Source organism: Mustela putorius, unplaced genomic scaffold (assembly GCF_011764305.1).
Source record: "Mustela putorius furo isolate JIRA1106 unplaced genomic scaffold, ASM1176430v1.1 tig00003853_pilon_pilon_pilon, whole genome shotgun sequence".
NCBI classification, from domain to species: Eukaryota; Metazoa; Chordata; class Mammalia; order Carnivora; family Mustelidae; genus Mustela; species Mustela putorius.
The window spans coordinates 41,223,349-41,242,179 of NW_025422005.1; the positions used below are offsets into that span (position 1 = coordinate 41,223,349).

Sequence of the window (18,831 nt, forward strand, 5' to 3'; positions counted from 1 at the left end):
AGGAATTCTGCTGTCAGGCCACCAAGACACATCTGAGACACCTGGGTCTCAGGGAAGCACAGAGATAAAGGTGCTTGAACCTTGGAAAATGCCAGCGCATCATGAGCTGTGCGCTTAAACCACACGGTTTCATCCTTTCATACAATTATTTTTGTTGTGAATTATGTTTTGGTAAAGAAACCTCAGTTTACATTGAGAGGAATTCTAAGACGTAATGTTGTGATTATTATAAGGACGTTTGATATTAAGGACATGGTCACATCCAGCATAAAGCCTGCTCTACAGCTGCCAATGAAAAGAAGTGCTTCTCAGGAAAATGGGTTTGTTTTTATTTTAAAGACCATCTCAAGACTGTGTACTTGATTATGTTTCTTGCCATGATGGCTGGTAGGAAGCTCAAAGCGAACATTTTGGCCCAACTCTCACGCATGTCAGGGAACTTAAAACATACATATTTATCTCACCCCTGGCTTCCTCTTTTTTTCTCCGACCTTTGTTTTCCCTTTACTCCAATTTTCTTATTTCTTTATTGATGTATTATGATGATTTTTATAAGACACCTCAGAGCCTTTGTGGAAAGAACTGGTGAATAAAAGAGTTCATAAATTTAAATTTTGGGGTGCCTGGGTGGCTCAGTGGGTTAAGCCTCTGCTTTTGGCTTAGGTCATGATCCCAGGGTCCTGGGATGGAGCCCCGCATCGGGCTCTCTGCTCAGCCGGGAGCCTGCTTCCTCCTCTCTCCCTGCCTACTGCTCTGCTACTTGTGATTTCTCTGTCTGTCAAATAAATAAATAAAATGTTTTTTTTTTAAATTTAACTTTTACTTAGTAATTCAATGTAATAAAATATACACATCATAAATAACAAATTACCTAAAACTCACTAGCACAAAGCTTACATGCACATTGCACAAACATAAAACAATATACACAGAGCACACATGCACATAATTCACAATCACAACACACCCTTCATGTTACATTCCCATGTAAACATGCACACATACACACATGTTGTGCCCATACCAAGCTGCTCGGCAAGGAGCCGGCCCTTCTCAGTGGGAACAACCCTCTCTTCCTCCATGTCACACTTGTTCCCAACCAGGATAACCTGTGCATTGTCCCAGGAGTAGGTCTTGATCTGAGTAGCCCTAAAAAGAGACAGAGAGAGGACAGTGTTAATGACATTCTGTTATGCTAGCAAGGACCCTGCAAAACTCAAAGACGTGGTTTCCCTTCTGGGGCTAGCTACACCCAAGTTGTATCAATGAACTCAGCTGAGGACAGATGGACACCTGCCCCAGCTCTGCCTGCAAACCTCAACCCAGATCCTAGAAGCCTTCCTCTAATACATCTGTCCATCCCTCTCCTCAATGGACAGAGAGCTCTTTTTGAAACACCTATCTTTTTAATTTTTAAAAAAGATTTTATTTATTTATTTATCAGAGATAGAAAGAGAGAGAGCATAAGCAGGGGGAGCGGCAGAGGGAGAAGCAGGCTTCCCACTGAGCAAGGAGCCTAATGTGGGACTTGATCTCAAGACCCTGGGATCATAACCTGAGTCGAAGGCAAAAGCTTAACCGACTGAGCCCCCCAGCCATCCCTGAAACATCTGACTGACCACGATAAGTCCTTTCTGAAAAGGACTCTCCGATGGCCCCCTGACTAGCTGTGTGATGAAGTCTAGAACCCTCAGGTGTTGACCATTCACATCCTGTCTCTCTAGCTTCATCCCACTTCCTCCTACTTCTCACTATCCCGAAATGCTCTTCCATGGCTTGTGCCTTTACCTATACTGGGAGTCCCTTCCCCACACTAACTCATCCCCCAGGGCCCAGGGCTAGTCTCATAATTCCTTGGGGGAAGCCTTCCCAGGCTTTCTCAGGCCCAGCTAGCCTCTCCCTGATCCCCTGTGACTTACAAACATTCACTGAGGCCTCAGATGGTGATTCTTTGTGGAAACCAAAACGTCAGCAGTGATTTCCTTCACATAGAATGGTTATGAAACTTTTTAAAAATGCTTTTCTGGGGGTTCCTGGGTGTCTCAGTCATTAAGCATCTGCCTTCAGCTCAGGTCATGATCCCAGGGTCCGAGGATCAAGCCCCAAGTTGGGCTCCCTGCTTAGCGGGAAGCCTGCTTCTCCCTCTCCCACTCCCCCTGCTTGTGTTCCCTCTCTCACTGTGTGTCTCTCTCTGTCAAATAAATAAAATGTTTAAAACAACAACAACAAAAAACTTTTCTGTAGGGGCGCCTGGGTCGCTCAGTTGGTTAGGCAACCGACTCTAGATTTTGGCTCAGGTCATGATCTCGGGTCATGGGATTGAGCCTAGAGTCAGACTCCAGCTCAGTGCAGAGTCTGCTTGTCTCTCTCCCACTGCTCCTCCCCCTCCCTGTTTGCTTGCTCTCTCTCTCTCTTAAATAAATAAAATCTTTACAAAACATTTTTCTGTATTTTTCAAAATTTTGAAAATGAGCATATGCTACTTATATAATGAGAAACAAAATTTTAATATAATGAATAAAATAGGAACCTTGTATTGTGGATACATCTATTTGTGGGGATAGGACTCTCTCTAATTACCCTATCAAATAGAAATGATTACTTCTCCTTTTGGTCCCCTGTACCTTTACCATGGCACCTGTTACATTTGGCTGGATTTATAAGTCCCTCCTTGAAGGTGAGGATAGTCTCATTCATCTCTGGAGTGCCAGTCCTCAGCACAGAGCAGAGAAGGTGTCAGCAAGTGTCTGATGAACGGATAAGCCAGCTAATGGTTAATCCCAAAGCAGATCTTAAATGTGGCCCTGTCACTCTAACTCAAGCCTAACTGCAACATGGACCTATTAATGACTCTGCTCCTAAAGCTGATCCCTCACTAATCTTCTCTTTCTTTAAGGGTGAGAAGCCATTCCTTCAAGGTACAGAATTGACTCAGCCACATTTGTTGTGGGCTGACAAAGCACCAGATTCTGTGCTGAGCACTGGAGCTTAGACGGCTAGTCTCGGGCCACGTTGCTAGGAGCAAAACTGAAAGGCCAGAGCTTGGGAGAAAGAGACACTCAATCTTCGGCCTCAAGGCAGATAACTGGAGCCAAGTCTCCATGTCTCCCCAAACTACTCTTCCTGTCCTCTTCCTCCCTCCTCCCACCCCCATTCACTCCCAGCTCCCAGATTAGCAACTCAGGTTATTCTTGGAGAAATCGTCACCAGGTGTTAAAATCACTGTGTTCCTGAGACAGAAGGAACAGGGACTGACGGTGAACGGGAAGAAGGTCAAGGCCAACAGGGAATGAGCAGCGTGGAGACACTTAAAGAAAGAGCTCATCCATGATAGGAGATGGGGGGAAAGACGGAGAAGGAGGGAAAGAGGAGGAGGGGAGACAGATCATGACTGAAGAGAGGAGAGGGAATAAAAAGGGGGGAAAGGAAAAGGGAAGAGAAAAAAGGAGTAAAGAGGAAAGAGAGGAAGGAAAGGAGAAAAAGAAGATAGGGGGTACTTGTTAGAAAGGAAGAGAGAGAAAGGAGGAAGGGGAAGGTGACCACTAGGCTGAGAAGGAGAACACAGATCACTGTGAATGACAGACATGTGGACTGCACCCCGGACAATCGGCAAAGCCACTCTCAGCTCAAGCCTGCAACGCACCAACAGTACTTCACAGATCATGGCAACTGTTTTGTCAGAGAAGGGAAGTCCTCAAAGGGTAGCTATTATGCTAAGGGGAGCAGGAGGTAAGCATAGCCCTGGCCAGCACTGCTGCTGTATGCCTGGCCTGTTCAGCCTCTCTGATTCTGAAGAAGACCCATGGCACAGATGTTCCACCTCCTCCCATCCTCATCCTTTGCACTGGGCAAGGCTCCTGGCCCTCCCTCTTACCTATCCTTTCCTTCAGCTCCCTTCTCCCTGTGAGTTATGCTCCAGGAAGGAATTTGTACATTACTCAGAGGTTGTACCTCTGGAGCTAATTTCCATGGTATACTGAATCTTTAGAAACTTGGACTGGATGTACTTTTGATCCCCAGCCTAGGGATAAATTTTATGGGGAAGTCATATGTGGATTCATTCACTACTGTGACCAGAATGATTTTCGCAAAACATTAATCTGAACCTGCTGGTTCCCTGTTCAAATGTCATCAGATAGGAGATAAACTCCTAACTCCTTACCCCAGCACTCAAAATTCTTCAGGACCTCTGGTCTTCCACTTCCACCCTTCACTTACCTCTGGTCTTTGCACATCTGCATTCTTTTCCTGAAATGTTCTTATCTATTCACCCCCTGGCTAAGTCTTACAAAGTCTTACATCTTACAAAATGTAGCATCTGAGTCAACAACTCTAGGATGTCTTCCCTGCTAACCAAGCTGGGTCAGAGCCCTCTACTGGGTTCCCACAACCCTGGTGTGTGTCTCCATTACTGCACATCATGATATTCTCACTGCTTGCTTGGTGCTCTGTCCTCTCGTCTCATCTACATGCTCCTTGAAAGCAGGAGCCATGTCTGATTCTTCTAGATTTCCCTAGCATATAACACAAGGCCTAGCACACATTAGATTTTTCTAGACAGTTTGATGAATAATGAATGAGTGAGGTGAATGAATGAATGAGATGAATGAATGAATCTCATACCAATCTTGGACAGCATTGAAGGATTCCTCATTGGTAATGTCATACATCAGAATGAAGCCCATGGCCCCACGGTAATAGGCTGTGGTGATGGTCCGGTATCGCTCTTGTCCAGCGGTGTCCTGCGTAGGAAAAAGAGTTAGCCTCCTAGAAAGTCTACTTTTGTTCCTAAAAAGTCCTCAGAATAATTAAAAAATAACCCAAGGTATATTTAAGGAGCACCTATTGTGTGTCTTGTATTGTACTTGGTGGGTAGAATAAAATGTTTTTTAAAAACCTCATAAAAATTGGGGCATCTGGGTGGCACAGTAAGTTAAGCATCTGCCTTCAGCTCAGGTGATGATCTCAGAGTCCTGGGATTGAGCCCCACATCGGGCTCTCTGCTCAGCTTTTCCTTCTCCTCCTGTTCCTCCCCCCCCCCCCCGCCATGCTCTCACTCTCTCAAATAAATAAAAATCTTCAAAAAATAAATAAAACCTCATAAAATTTAATAAGAAAATAATTGAGGGGCACCTGGTTGGCTCAGTCAGTAGGGCAGACAACTCTTGATCTCAGGGGGTCATGAGCTGGAGCCCCATGTTGAGGGCAGAGTTTACAGGAAGGAAGAAAGGAAGGAAAGAAGGAAAGGAAGGAGGGAAAATAATTGAAATTTCAACAGAAAAAAGGGCAAGAGGAATAAACAATTCAAAGGAGAAGAGACCAGTGAATAATTATTATATTAAAAGATTTGAACTATTTTTTCCTAAGATTTCATTCATTCATTTGACAGAGAGAGGGAGCAGCAAGCAGTAGGAGAGGGAGAAACAGGCTGGTGGAGCAGAGAGCCCGATGCGGGGCTCTGTCCCAGGACCCTGGGATCATGTCCTGAGCCGAAGACAGACACTTAACAAATGAACCACCAGGTACCCCAGATTTGAACTATTTTAAATTATAATCCCCATTATAGATGAGGATATAGTGAGATGTACAACCTCACACCTTGCTCATGGAAACTTGGTTGAGTCTTTCTGAAAATCAATTTGGAAGTATCAAGATCATTAAAAATATTTGCACCTTTAAAAAAAAAGATTTTATTCATTTATGACAGAAAGAGAGAGTGAGAGAGGGAACACAAGCAGGGGGAGCTGGAGAGGGAGAAGCATGCTCCCCGCTGAGCAAGGAGCCTGACGTGGAACTTGATCCTAGGATGCCGGGATCATGACCTGAGATGAAGGCAGATGCCTAATGACTGAGCCATCAAGGCTCCCCAATATTTGCACTCTTGACCCAGAAATTTTCCTCCTCAAAATTTTTGCTACAAAATTAGAAAATCAGACCTATGTACAAAAATATTTGTTGGGACATGCAGCAGTGCTTGTATATGTGATATAGTATCACTTTTCTAACTATAGATGTAGAAAAGAAAAGTGGAAAAAAGCATATCAAAAGATTAATAGTTATTATCTCTGTATAAGAGTCAAGAATTACAGGGATTTTAATTTTTTTCATGCACTTTTATTTTATCTACAATAAGCACATGTTGCTCTTATTTAAGGAGAAATAAATATTTTGCTTAAAAAATAACCAACACAATTCTTTATCTCAAGCAGATCACAGCCCAGTTGGCAAGACAGAGGTGTAAGCAAGCAAGCAAAAACAAGACCAACAGTGTGGCGTCACTGGAGCACATTGGGATGCTTCACAAACGTCCACACAGCCCTTATGTGAGGGACCAGCCAATCATCTCTGTTTCATTACAATTTCAGAATGCATGATCCTTGAGCATGTATAAAACATTTCCTCATATATTAGCTTATTTAAATTTTATAAAATCCCTGTGATGTAGGTATTATTAGCATTTATATTTTATAGCTGAGAATACAAAAATGCAGCCAGGGCATGTGACTTTCCCAAGGTCACAAAGTTGGTGACACAAACTATGCCTTAAATCCAGGACTTCTGATTCCAGATCCAAAGCACATACCACTAAACCTTAATCAAAGAAGGATGTATGCACAAATATTTCCTGAACACAATCTACAATGATAATAAAAACAAATAAAGGAACAATAATAACTACACCATGTCATTATTTGTACATATGTTGCACCTGTTATCCACATACTCAGAAACACTCTGTAGGTTACTCCATTTTACTCCAGATGAGGAAATTGAGGCTTAGACAGATCACCACTATCAGAACTGCAATTCAAAATAAGTCTATGTGGCTTCCCTATGACCCTGCAATTGCACTACTGGGTATTTACCCCCAAAGATACAGATGTAGTGGAAAGAAGGGCCACCTGTACCCAGTGTTCATAGTAGCAATGGCCAGAGTCGCCAAACTGTGGGAAGAACCAAGATGCCCTTCAATGGACAAATGGATAAGGAAGATGTGGTCCATATACACTATGAAGTATTATGCCTCCATCAGAAAGGATGAATACCCAACTTTTGTAGCAACATGGAGGGGACTGCAAGAGATTATGCTGAGTGAAATAAGTCAAGCAGAGAAAGTCAATTATCATATGGTTTCACTTATTTGTGGAGCATAACAAATAACATGGAGGACATAGGGAGATGGAGAGGCAAAGGGAGTTGAGGGAAATTGGAGGAAGAGACGAACCATGAGAGACTGTGGACTCTGAGAAGGAGGGTTTTGGAGGGGAGAGGGGTGGGGGATGGGTGAGCCTGGTGGTGGATATTATCGAGGGCATGTATTGCATGGAGCACTGGGTGTGGTGTATAAACAATGAATTCTGGAATACTAAAAAGAAATAAATAAATAAATTTAAAACAACAACAACAAAAAAAACCACAAAATAAGTATATATGACTCCTACACTCATTACAATTATATTATGAATTTATACTATGAATATGTAATTCATAGCCATGAACCATACTTTGTGTGATCTAAAAATGGAACAAGCACTATGCCTGCCCTCAAAGAGCCTCAGTAAAAGAGCAGAGGTAGCTAAGACATACACTGATAGACTGATAATAAGAAGTATGTGGCAATATGTCTTGAGTTCCAGATAATCAGTATAAAGAAAACATGTCACACAAATCAGGTAAGGTAGAAACATGGTGATTTTGAGTAATTATAGAAGATGTCAAAGTAGAGATAGTGTATCTGTTAGGATATACTGAGTTACTCAGTAACAAAGCAATGCCTAAATCTCAGAAGCTTAAACAAGGTTTTATTTTTTACTATTACTACATATCCATTAAGAGCTGGGTGCTCTGCTTTTTGTCTTCCTATTCCAAGATAAAGACCAACAGAGCAGCTACCAGAGGGAAAAAGTGTGAGTCATGTGCTGGCTCTTAAAACTTCTTCCATTTCTCCCATTTCACTAGCCAAAGCAAGTCATACACCCACATCCAAGAAAATGCAATCTTTTAATATGCCCAGGAGGAGAATCATAAATGTGGCAGACAGCGTAGCTCCCACTAATGGAATCTGTACCAAGTCCAGAAACACTGGTCTGAAGATGTGCTTATCTGACAATAGTAGGAGGACAACATGGATTTCTTTCTAAAGAAGAATTTTCCAAGCAGAGAAGTGAAGGAAAGTATTATGGTAGAAGGAAAAGTTTTTGCCATTGAGTTACTCCAAAAGAAATAAAGGAATGATAGGAAATGGGAAATGGGTAGGTGCTAAAACTAGAAAGAGCTTTAAAGGCTGTGCTATGGGGTTTGGATTTTATCCTTTTTTTTAGGCTCCATGCCCAGCATAGAGGCCAACATGGGGCTCCAACTCATGACCCCAATATCAAGACCTGAGCTGAGATCAAGAGTCAGACACTCAACCAACTGAACCACTCAGGAACCTCTGGACTTTATCTTTTAAAATGAAAGATTTTGAGGCAGGGAATTAACATAACTAGATCTTAACTTTATTTAGAAAGATCACTCTGGCTGTGATGTAGAGAATGGACTGGAAGAAGAGATGGAAAGCAGGAATGCTAGTTAGAAGATCTTTGCAGTGGTTCCAATGGGTCCCAGTAAGCATTTGAAATAGAGGGGTAGCAGTGAGAATGAAGTAGAAACAGATCCAAGAGGTGTTTAAGAGGTGAGCTATAGGACATGGTGATGGATTAGAGGTGAAGAGATGAGAAATTAAAGATAACAGTTATGTTTCTGGCAGGGCTTATTCTCTCCCTGTTCTCAGCAATTCAGCTCTGGCCCAGACTTGCACAACCTTACTCAGAAAAACTGAATCTGTACTTACTACTCCCACCATTCTTGGGGAGCATATAAATCTCGATCTCCTTTTGTTGAGCATGGTCCTTGGGTATCTTTTTTTAAAAAAAATATTTTATTTACTTATTTGACACACATACACAGAGAGAGAGAGAGAGATCACAAGTAGGCAGAGAGGCAGGCAGAGAGAGAGAAAGAAGCAGGCTCCCTGCTGAGCAGGGAGCCCCAGGTGGGGCTCAATCTCAGGACCCCGAGATCATGACCTGAGCCAAAGGCAGAGGCTTAACCCACTGAGCCACCCAGGCACCCCTGGTCCTTGGGTATCTTACTCTTCCTCTCAAGTGGCTTATCAGAGTATTCATTCTAACCACATACAGTACTTCTCCCTAAGAGTTCTGGCAAATATAATTTTCTCCATTTCATAACTGAGTATGCAGATGAATTAATTAATGAATGAGTAAAAAGATGGATGATTGAGTGAACACGTAACCCTGGAAATTTTAGGCACCACTGAGAGAAATCATCAGCTTGCCATATCTATGCATAAGTTGTGTGTGTACCTCTGGAACCTGCCAACAGTATTTGATCCACTCCACCCCCACATACCCTTGCTTCAGCTTCCTGAACTCCTTGGAGTCAACACCATAGATGAGATTCCTTCCACCCATCGGCAGGGCAGGCCTCAAATCTTGTCCTATAGGGTCTAGAGTTTATTCAACCATCCCAATCAGTGATATAGAGGCCCAGGCAGGATTTCTGAGCCGCTGCATGGCTAGCAGGTCTCAACTCTTCTCTCCATCTGTGTTGTAGCATTTCCTGTGAGAGGTGAGAGTCCCCCACCTCTTGACTAGAGCCTGGCCCTGTGTGCCAACTCTTTGACAGGAACCAGTTCCATCTCCATGCTCCTAGTGCCTAGCATAGGGCTGTACATACAGTAGGGGTTCAATTACTACTCGCTAAACACAAAGGCCACATAGTTTTGAGACTGAGTGTGGTCTCTGAAGTTAGACTCCTGGGTGTGAATCCCTATTCGACCACTTACTATGCAGCTATGGTAGGCAGCCTCTAAAATGCCCCCCAAATCACTGTCCCCTGGTATTTATGCTCTAATGTAATCCTCTCCTTAGGCAATTTTCCTTTCTGAGTGGTATTCTCTCCATCTATAAAGTGGGAATAAAAGTGGTATCTACTTATTATGAAGATTAAAAAAGTTATTATATTTAAAATGCTGGGAATGTTTCCTAGTAGATAGTAAGTGCCATAAAAGAATCAGAATTGTTATTTCTGCACTTGCAGAGTTAGCCCCAGGAACAGGGCCAGCTTCCCAGGGTCTGCCCAGCTGGAGTAGATGAGCTTCATGAAATGTGTCACTTCCCACTCATTCAAACCTGCCCAGGGCTGCCTCCAGCCAGAGTCTTCCCTCGGGGAGTAGCAAATGGTCTGATAGAAAGGGATTGGATGAGCATAAAAGTTGAGAAGGGTTTGGTCTGACTCTCAACTCTGCATTCATCAGTTGTGTGATTTTGGAAAGCTTGTTGCTTTTTTTTTTTTTTTTTAATCTCTCTGAGACTCAGCTTCCTCACACCTAGACTAGAAATAATGATGCCTCCCTTGTAGGCTGTTTGCAATTACAGAAGATTTTTTAAAATGTCTAGCTCATAACTGCTACTCAAATATGAGAGTACATATCATTTTCATTATTACTTAACTCTTCTAAGCCCCAGTTTTCTCATTTGTAAAGTGGTGATAATAATACCACCCTTGAAGTGCTTGTGTGAGGACTACAGATAATGTATTTGTAGTGCCTGGCAGAAGGCCAGGCACACAGTAGGTGTTTAGTAAAGCCCATAGTAGCTCCTGCTACTACTGTTGATATTGTTGTTATGGTTATCTCACTTGAAGAAACACAAGGTTGGAACAACAACAATCCAGCTCTCACTATCCTGTGCTCAATGGAAAGTATCCCAGAGAATTGCTCCTGAACCTCCCTCTCTCTTTTATTTTTAAAAATCACTTTGACAAACATTGATTCCCCTCCTACTGATGAGAGTCAGAAATAGAACCAAAGAGGAGACAGGAAGGAGGAGAAAGAGGCATGACTCACTGGCTACTTGAGGAAAAAGACCATGTCATCAAAAGCAATCAATTCACTTCTATGAAACAGGCATTCATTGAGCTCTTTCTGTGGGCCAAGCATTATGCCAGAGAGTGGACACCAGGGTGAGCAAGCCACTGCCCAGCCTCCAGCAGCCGCACATGGCAGACAGACACACAGGCAAGGGGGAAAGAAGTTAACATCAACTGAACACCTACCATGTGCCAGACATTTTGATAAATGCTTTATATACAGGCTCTCATTATTTACAGTAATAAAATAAAACTGCTAGTTGAACATTGTTATATCCCAGGCACCATGCTAAGCACCTTTCCTATTTTATTTAATCACCAAACAGCCTTGACAAACTCTTATCTCTATTTACAGATGAGAAAAAGTTAAATGACTTGCCTAAGATCCTGCAACCAGTTCATAGCAGACAGAGTCAGACCTGGGGTCTGTCTGATTCCAAAGCCCATTCTCTTCCCAGGATGCCCATCATTTCCCATCGTTTCTCTTATCTGTTGCAGCAGCCTAAAGCAGGATAAGTTTGAGTCTCCATTTTATATATAAATTAGCTGAGGGTCACTGAGGTTAAGTAAACTGCTACTTAGATAGAGTCAGGATTCAAATTCTGTCTTTTGACCACAGCCTGTGCATTTTCAATACAACCTACAGCCCAACCAGAATATTCTTGATCCCTTTATGCCCCCTAAGATAGGACCCAACACACTCTGCAGCATACCATCCCCCCAGATAGGAGGTCCTCTAAGGCTTCCTGGGGCAAATGATCTCCCCTCCACCAGAGGGTAAGGCTGTATCCACAGAGCTTAAATACAATCACATGTGTCTGCCACTCAGGTGCTCAATCAATATTAGTTATCTTCTTTATCTTCCACTGGCTCACCAACCCAACACAGACCCTTCATTTCTCTCTAGAGTTTCCTCATGGTCGCCCACACGTGCCACACTCATTTCTGCTCCATATTTCTGTTCATGCTACTCTCCACCATATCTTCCCTTTCTCAGCTCCTCCACTTGTCTTGACTACCAGATTGTTGAATTCTAAAGCTAAAAGAAAACCTTAAGAGTTTTCAATTTACCCTCTTGCTCAAAATAGGAATTCATTCTACAGCATACTTGTATTGAGTGTTTCTAATGCTGGATGCCCACCACCTTAAAAGGCAGCCATTCCACTGATGGACAGTTCTGTTTATTAGAACATTTCTTCCTTCTGTTGAGCTGAACTCTGTATGTGGTAATTTTTATCCATTGATTTAATTCTGCTCTCTGGAGACACAAAGAATAAATCTAATTTTTCACTCCTGTGGCAGCCTTCCAAATATTTAAATCCTATGTTTGCTTAGCTCTTAGAGGTTATAAAGTTTGTTCTTATTATCTCAGTTAATTCCCAAAGAAATCCTATGAGAGGAAGAACCAAATCCCCTTTCCACAACGGAGGCAACTGAAGCTTGTGGAGGCAAAAGACAGTAAATGATGGAAAGGGGCTTAAGTAAAACCAGGTCTTTTGGCTCCAAGGGACTACGGCTCTTTACACAAGGCTACAGTTCAGTTTTAAACCACCTGTCACAGGGACTTGGACAATTAGCTGAAGGACCAGAACAGTGATGGGAACTTGAAACTGTATCATGGAAAGACAACCACAGGAAGATGTACTAGCACTGCTATCATCCAATATCTAAAGTGCCTAACAGGTTTCCCTCCTCTGCCTTTCTTTTCTTTCAAATCTTCACTGGCTGTGGCAGTGTTGGCCAGGTCCTGACGATCAAAGGATACTACAACACATACAGGCTTCAAATCTGCTGCAGAAGGTAAACACGCATTGGATGGAATTCTGAGGCCTGAGGGCTTGTTCCCATAGAACCTTCCTGTGCCTTTTCTTGAGGCAATACTCTTCCTTTGAAGCGCAGCTCAGCTCAGCAGAGAAGCTCCCCTGACCATCCTGGCAAAGTCAAATGCTCCAATTACATGCTGTGCTGGCACCGTGTACTTCTCCTTTGTGGCACTCATCCCCACTGTAATTTTGTATTTATTTGTGTAATTATTGGATTAAAGTCTGTTTCTTCTGCCAAACTGCAAGTGCCACAAGAACAGAATGTCTGGTTCTGCTTACTATTGTGTCTCGGTGCCTGGCACAGCACTAGCACATAAGGTGGGGGAGGTTTCCAATAAATACTTGTGGGAAGGATGAATTTATTGGGTGTCTGCAACATTTTCAATATAGCACACTGAATGTCAGATGGGTCTTTTCTAAAATCCAAATCTCATTATTTCCCTCTTGACCTAAATCCCTTCTCTGGCCTCCCACAGCCCACACCACAGGGTCCAAAATTCCCAGTAGAACACACAGACCCTTGAAGGAACTAGCTCAGGCTTCCCCTCCAGTTCCTTCCCTCTCTTAGCTCCATTCGACCCATGAGTTCCAGTTTTGCCTAACTACGTGTGGGCTTTTGCAGATTTGCAGATGTTTGCCTGGAATCCCCTTCTCTTTTATAATTTACAAACTCATTCAAAGGTCACATCCTCTCTCAAGCTCTCCCTGACCCTCTCTCCCCTGACAAAATAACTTCCCTCTCCACTCTTTGATGCTTTGGTATTACATCCCTGAACACATCACATTTAATATAGTTACTGGTTTATTTATCTGTCTCCTTTTTCAGATTATGAACATCTTAAGACCCAATTTTATATTTAGCTAAATACCAGACCCTTGACTATAGCACCTGACACACAGTAGGCTCTTAATAAGAATGCTGAATGAAACTCAAGGGGTGAGCATGAGCTGGATAGGGAAAACTCACTTAGTAACTTCAATACTGATTAGAAAAGGTCTGTGAGATCGTACAAACCACCTCCTCTTACTGGTCCCTTTCCATGTTATAGACAAAGGGAGAGGCCCAGAGCAGTGACAGAACTTGGAATGTCACACAACTAATAAGAGGTTATTTCTGGAGCCTCCATCCCTGGATACCACCCTGCTGCATACCTTCTTCCCCGGCCAGACTCTTCCCTCCTCCCTCTTCAATTCACTATCTCTGAGCCATGCTGGGAATTAGAAATAATGAACACCACGAAGGCAGGTAAGGAGAGCTTCTGGACTGGTTCTCCCCACACCCCACCCTCTTACCCATAGCTGCCATGCCCCAAGTTCTCTGTATTTTGCAGCAGCAGAGAGCTAAGGCATTATGTCCCATGGGAATGGTAGGAAATCAGAGATAGAGGGCTTTTCAGGGAGGTTCGGTGGTGCCTGGGAGAAGCAGAGGACTGAGGAATGGAAAAAATGATCTCTTGGAGCTACCTTGGTGTTATAACCATCTGTCCTCAGCAGTATAAACCACACTGCGGAGCACCTACAGTTTATAAACATTTTGTTGCATCATCTCACTGGATACTAACAATAACCCTGGATGCAGACTTTTTTTTTTTAAAGATTTTATTTATTTATTTGACAGAGAGAAATCACAAGTAGATGGAGAGGTAGGCAGAGAGAGAGAGAGAGGGAAGCAGGCTCCCTGCCGAGCAGAGAGCCCGATGTGGGACTCGATCCCAGGACCCTGAGATCATGACCTGAGCCGAAGGCAGCGGCTTAACCCACTGAGCCACCCAGGTGCCCTGGATGCAGACTTTTTAGAGCCAAAAGAAATCAATCTTAGCTCATCCTGTCTGATTCCTTTATTTTGCAGGTAGGGAAACTGAGACCTAGAGGTCTTCCCAAGGTCATACAGCTACTTGGCTGGTCTGGGATTCAAATCTATTTGGACTCCACAGGATGTTCTTTCCAGCATACCATATATTATTATCACTACTGGTTTACAGGTGAGAAAATTAAAGTCTAAGGGCATATAGGTGGTAAGTGATGGAGCCTTGATGGTGAAGAGCAGGAAAGAGGTCACTGGAATCCAGGACTGGGGATTATACAGCACTTCCCTGCCTGCTGTAATCCTATCTAACCTTTGAGGTCCAGGTCAAAGGGCATCTACTCCAGAAAGTTCTTTAGGATCCAGCATCGAAATTTGTCATCATTCCTTCTGAGCTTCCACAGAATGTACATGGGACTTTATTTTAGTGACAGCAGAGTGCAGAATATTAGAGCAGAAGCTTCCCTTCCAAAAATAATCAATTCCACAACTATTTATTGAGCCCACACTGTGCCAGTGAAAAAGTTCCATGTAATCCCTGCTCTGGGAATTCTCAGTCTAATGGGAAAGGTATCTCAGATGTGACAAATCCCATGATAGATACATATAGGGTCAACTCCCTCATTTTACAGAAGCCAAGGCCCAGAGAAACAAGTGCCCTGGATTCTTATTTTTGGCATTGGTCTCTTACACAAAACCCTCAAAAACTGAAAACTCAAAATCTCTCAAGGATATAACTATTGCTTTCCATCAAGATATAGGCATGACATTTTACTTTAGGCAGGTAAATTAAAGGTCACAGGACTTCCTTTCATTGTCCCTCAATATATCTAACATGTCTTGGGTATTCAATAAATATTTTCTGAATGAATACATCACAGCACTTGTATCAAGGATTTGTTTCCACTCCCATCTGTATCTCCTCATTTAGACTGTGGTTTAGGGGCTATGTCTTTCATTTCTGTACCTTCAGCAATATCTAAAGCAGGGCCTGGCACCTGGCAGGTATTCAAAAATACTAAATGAACAAAGAAATGAATGAAGGAGAGAAGGGCAGATAATGTGATCTCTCTGTTGCCCTAATTAACAAAGATGACATCTCCAGACACACATTCCTAGTCTTGAAACCCCTCCTTTCCACTGCATCTATGAAACCTTGCTTCACCAGTATGTTAACTTTATCTCCCCCTACTCCTGCTCTGTATTCTACATTGGCTCTTTACCCTCCCCCGGGCCCCTCACTTCCAAGTTTCAGATGGAAATTTCCAATTATCTGCTGAACCTCTCCACTTAGTCTGAATGCCTTTGAAATGTACATAGTTGACTATTAATTATGACCTATTTCATTTGTGTCTTCTCTAACTAATAAGCCCTTATCAGTACCCAGCACAGGCCTGGGCACGTAGCAGGTATTTTAAAGATGAATGAACACTGAATGAACCATCATCCATAAAACCAGAGTGCTTTGGCATGGACAAATTTAGCATCAGACTTGCCAACCCATTTCCTCCTCACCCTTTTTGCCTCCAAATTGACATCAGCACCATTAAGAGCATTCTGAGAAGTCTCTCTGGGGAATTCACTTAATTTTTCACTTCCTGTATCTTATAGGTGACTCACCCAACTCCCCTTCAAGACAGGAAGAGGTGGGGGAAGAAGTGAGGTAGGAAGAAGGCTAGCAGGGAAAAAAAGAAGCTTGGAACAAGATTATACTTAATACATTCCCAGGTCACAGCAAGTAAAAGGATATGAGAGTCAGACCTGTACTGAGAAATTGTCAGAGATAAAAATAGGAATCTTGTCAAACAATTTGTGGAAAACAAATGGTTAATAAATATAGAGATGATTGCTCAATAAGTAATCAGAAAAATGCAATTTGAAATGACGAGATAACATTTTTTTAACCTATTGAATTAGCTAAAATTAAATAACATAATATTCCATGCAGAGTGAAATAGGAATTTCACTATTGAAAATCTATTTAAAGGAAATAATCTGAAACCCAGGAAAAGTTTTATACACAGAATGATCACTGATCACTGTAACATGAGTCATAACAGCTCCAAACTGAAAAGTAGTTAAACATTCAAATAACAGAGAACAGTCAAGTTTAGCTTAGAGGCCATAGACTGTGGCTTATTCTTTTACCATGATTTAGAGTACCCAACACATGTAAGTGCAACAGATACAGTTGAATGCATGAATTAATGAGCGAATTTGGTACACCCTCCCTATAATGTACAATGAAGTCATTAAGAACATATTCATAAAGATTTTCTAATGTTAGCTATACTTATGCTATAATGTTACTTTTTTTAAGATTGATTTTATTTACTTATTTATTTATTCATTTGTTTATTTGACAGAGAGAGAGTATGAGAGAAGGAACACAAGAAGGGGGAGTGGGAGAGGGAAGAAGCAGGCCTACCACCAAGCAGAGAGCCCAATGCAATGCGGGGCTGCATCCCAAGATCACAGGATCATGACTGGAGCTGAAGGCAGACACTTAATGATTGAGCCACCGAGGCGCCCCTATAATGTTATATATTTTTTTTAAAGCAGAATATAAAATTGAATGTACAGTATGACTGCAATTATGTTAAAAACTCATGGAAAAGAAACTGGAAAGAAACCAACCAAAACATCAAAAATGTTTTCTTCTTTATGCTTGTTTGTAATCTTAAAGTATTTTTTTTTAATGAGCATATACAATTAAGAAAAATTAAGCCCATAGTAAGTATTGGCAGTTGCTATTCATTCTAACAGTCCCAGGAGAACAAAATATGGGGAAAACATGGAGGATAAACTATAAGTTGATAATTGTTGCAGCTGTATTATGGAGGTGACGTTATATTTAGTATCCCTACTTGAGTGTGTGTTTGAAATTTTCCATAAGAAACAGTTAAAAAGGAAAAAAATAATAATAAAGCCTGAAACAGCATGGTGTCTGGGGAAAATACAGGCAGTTCCATTTTCACTGAAGTATAAAATACTCAGAAGGATTCTAAGATGTCCATCTTTTTCCCAAATTTTAGCATCTGTGAAATAAGAATATAAATTATAATTGATAGCATTTTAGATTCTCTGAAAAATAGTACTTAAAATACTGATGGGGGGGTGAAGTTGAACGTAAGGCTGGAGCTAGCTAGATCATCAAGGTCTTGAATGCCAGGCCAGGGGCTTGGACATTGTCCTGGAGAGAACAGGGAACTCCTGAGGGGTTTTTGTGGTGTCCAACATAGGGCCTATCACCTGCAAGACTTCAGAAAGTGCTAAACGGTGAGGCCCATGGGGATGAGGACACTGTTGCGTACGCCAAGGGCCAGGGAAATTGCCCTTTTGAGAGAAGTGTTTGAGGCCTTGCTCTGACCCCTCATCACCTCCTGAGAACCAATTCTCTTTGAATTGGGTAGAACCATGGGGTTGTCATAAAGTTGTCTTCCTCCCTCCAATCCCCTATAGCACTTCCACTTTCCTGAAAGGAAGGATAATTTCTCCAGAACCTGAGCCAGCACCACAGCTAAAAACCTGATGTGAATACCCACATGCCTGGGTTCCACAGCACCTTCTGACATGACATTCAAATCCTAAAAACTCAGCTTGGAGCCTGGCCAGAGACCTACTCATGAACTCATTTCCAAACAGAGACACAAAGAGTTAAAATAGAGATGGCAGCTGAGAGATGAGGATAAACTCCCCAGGACTTCTAGGACTTCACTAGAAACACAGTCTGGGACCTCCCCCCTGCCCCGGGCTGTGCTTTCTCTTTGGTTTCAAGGCTGATTTCTTTGGGGAGTTGGCCCAAGTCACCATAGCAGACAAGGCCCCTGAGGATCATTTGCATACAGGTGCCAGAGTGTTCTAAAAATAGGATAAATACAAAGCAAATGCCTTGGAATGTATTTACAAGGGATGGGAAACAATCATCAGAAGAGGGAGAGGGAATCTGTCAGAGGCAACCTGATGATAGTAAGGGAGCCACATGGTGCAGGCTGGGAGTCAGGAGGCCTGGGCATGATTTAATTCTACCACTAACTTGCTTTGTGGAGTTATAAATATGCCCCACACTGGGCCTTGGGTTTTCTATCTTTTCAAAAAAATTTTTATTTAAATCAATTTAGTTAATATATACTGTACTATTAGTTTTAGGGATAGAATTTAGTGGTTCATCAGTTGCATACAACACCCAGTGCTCCTTCCCTCAAGCAGCCTCCTGAATGCCCATCACCTAGTTACCCCATCCCCCACCCACCTCCTCTCCAGTTTGTTTCC

General features: G+C 42.4%; 1 protein-coding gene across 1 annotated transcript in view; it reads right to left on the bottom strand.

The window, feature by feature from the left end:
- RAB3B (RAB3B, member RAS oncogene family) overlaps nucleotides 1–18,831 on the bottom strand; it is a 71,691-nt gene that overhangs the window by 18,166 nt on the left and 34,694 nt on the right. Inside the window, exons 3-4 of the mRNA XM_004774473.3 lie at nucleotides 4,624–4,742; nucleotides 1,025–1,149 (exon numbers count right to left, since the gene is read on the bottom strand). Of these exons, the coding sequence (XP_004774530.1) occupies nucleotides 1,025–1,149; nucleotides 4,624–4,742 (244 nt within the window). The remainder of the gene's footprint in view (nucleotides 1–1,024; nucleotides 1,150–4,623; nucleotides 4,743–18,831) is intronic.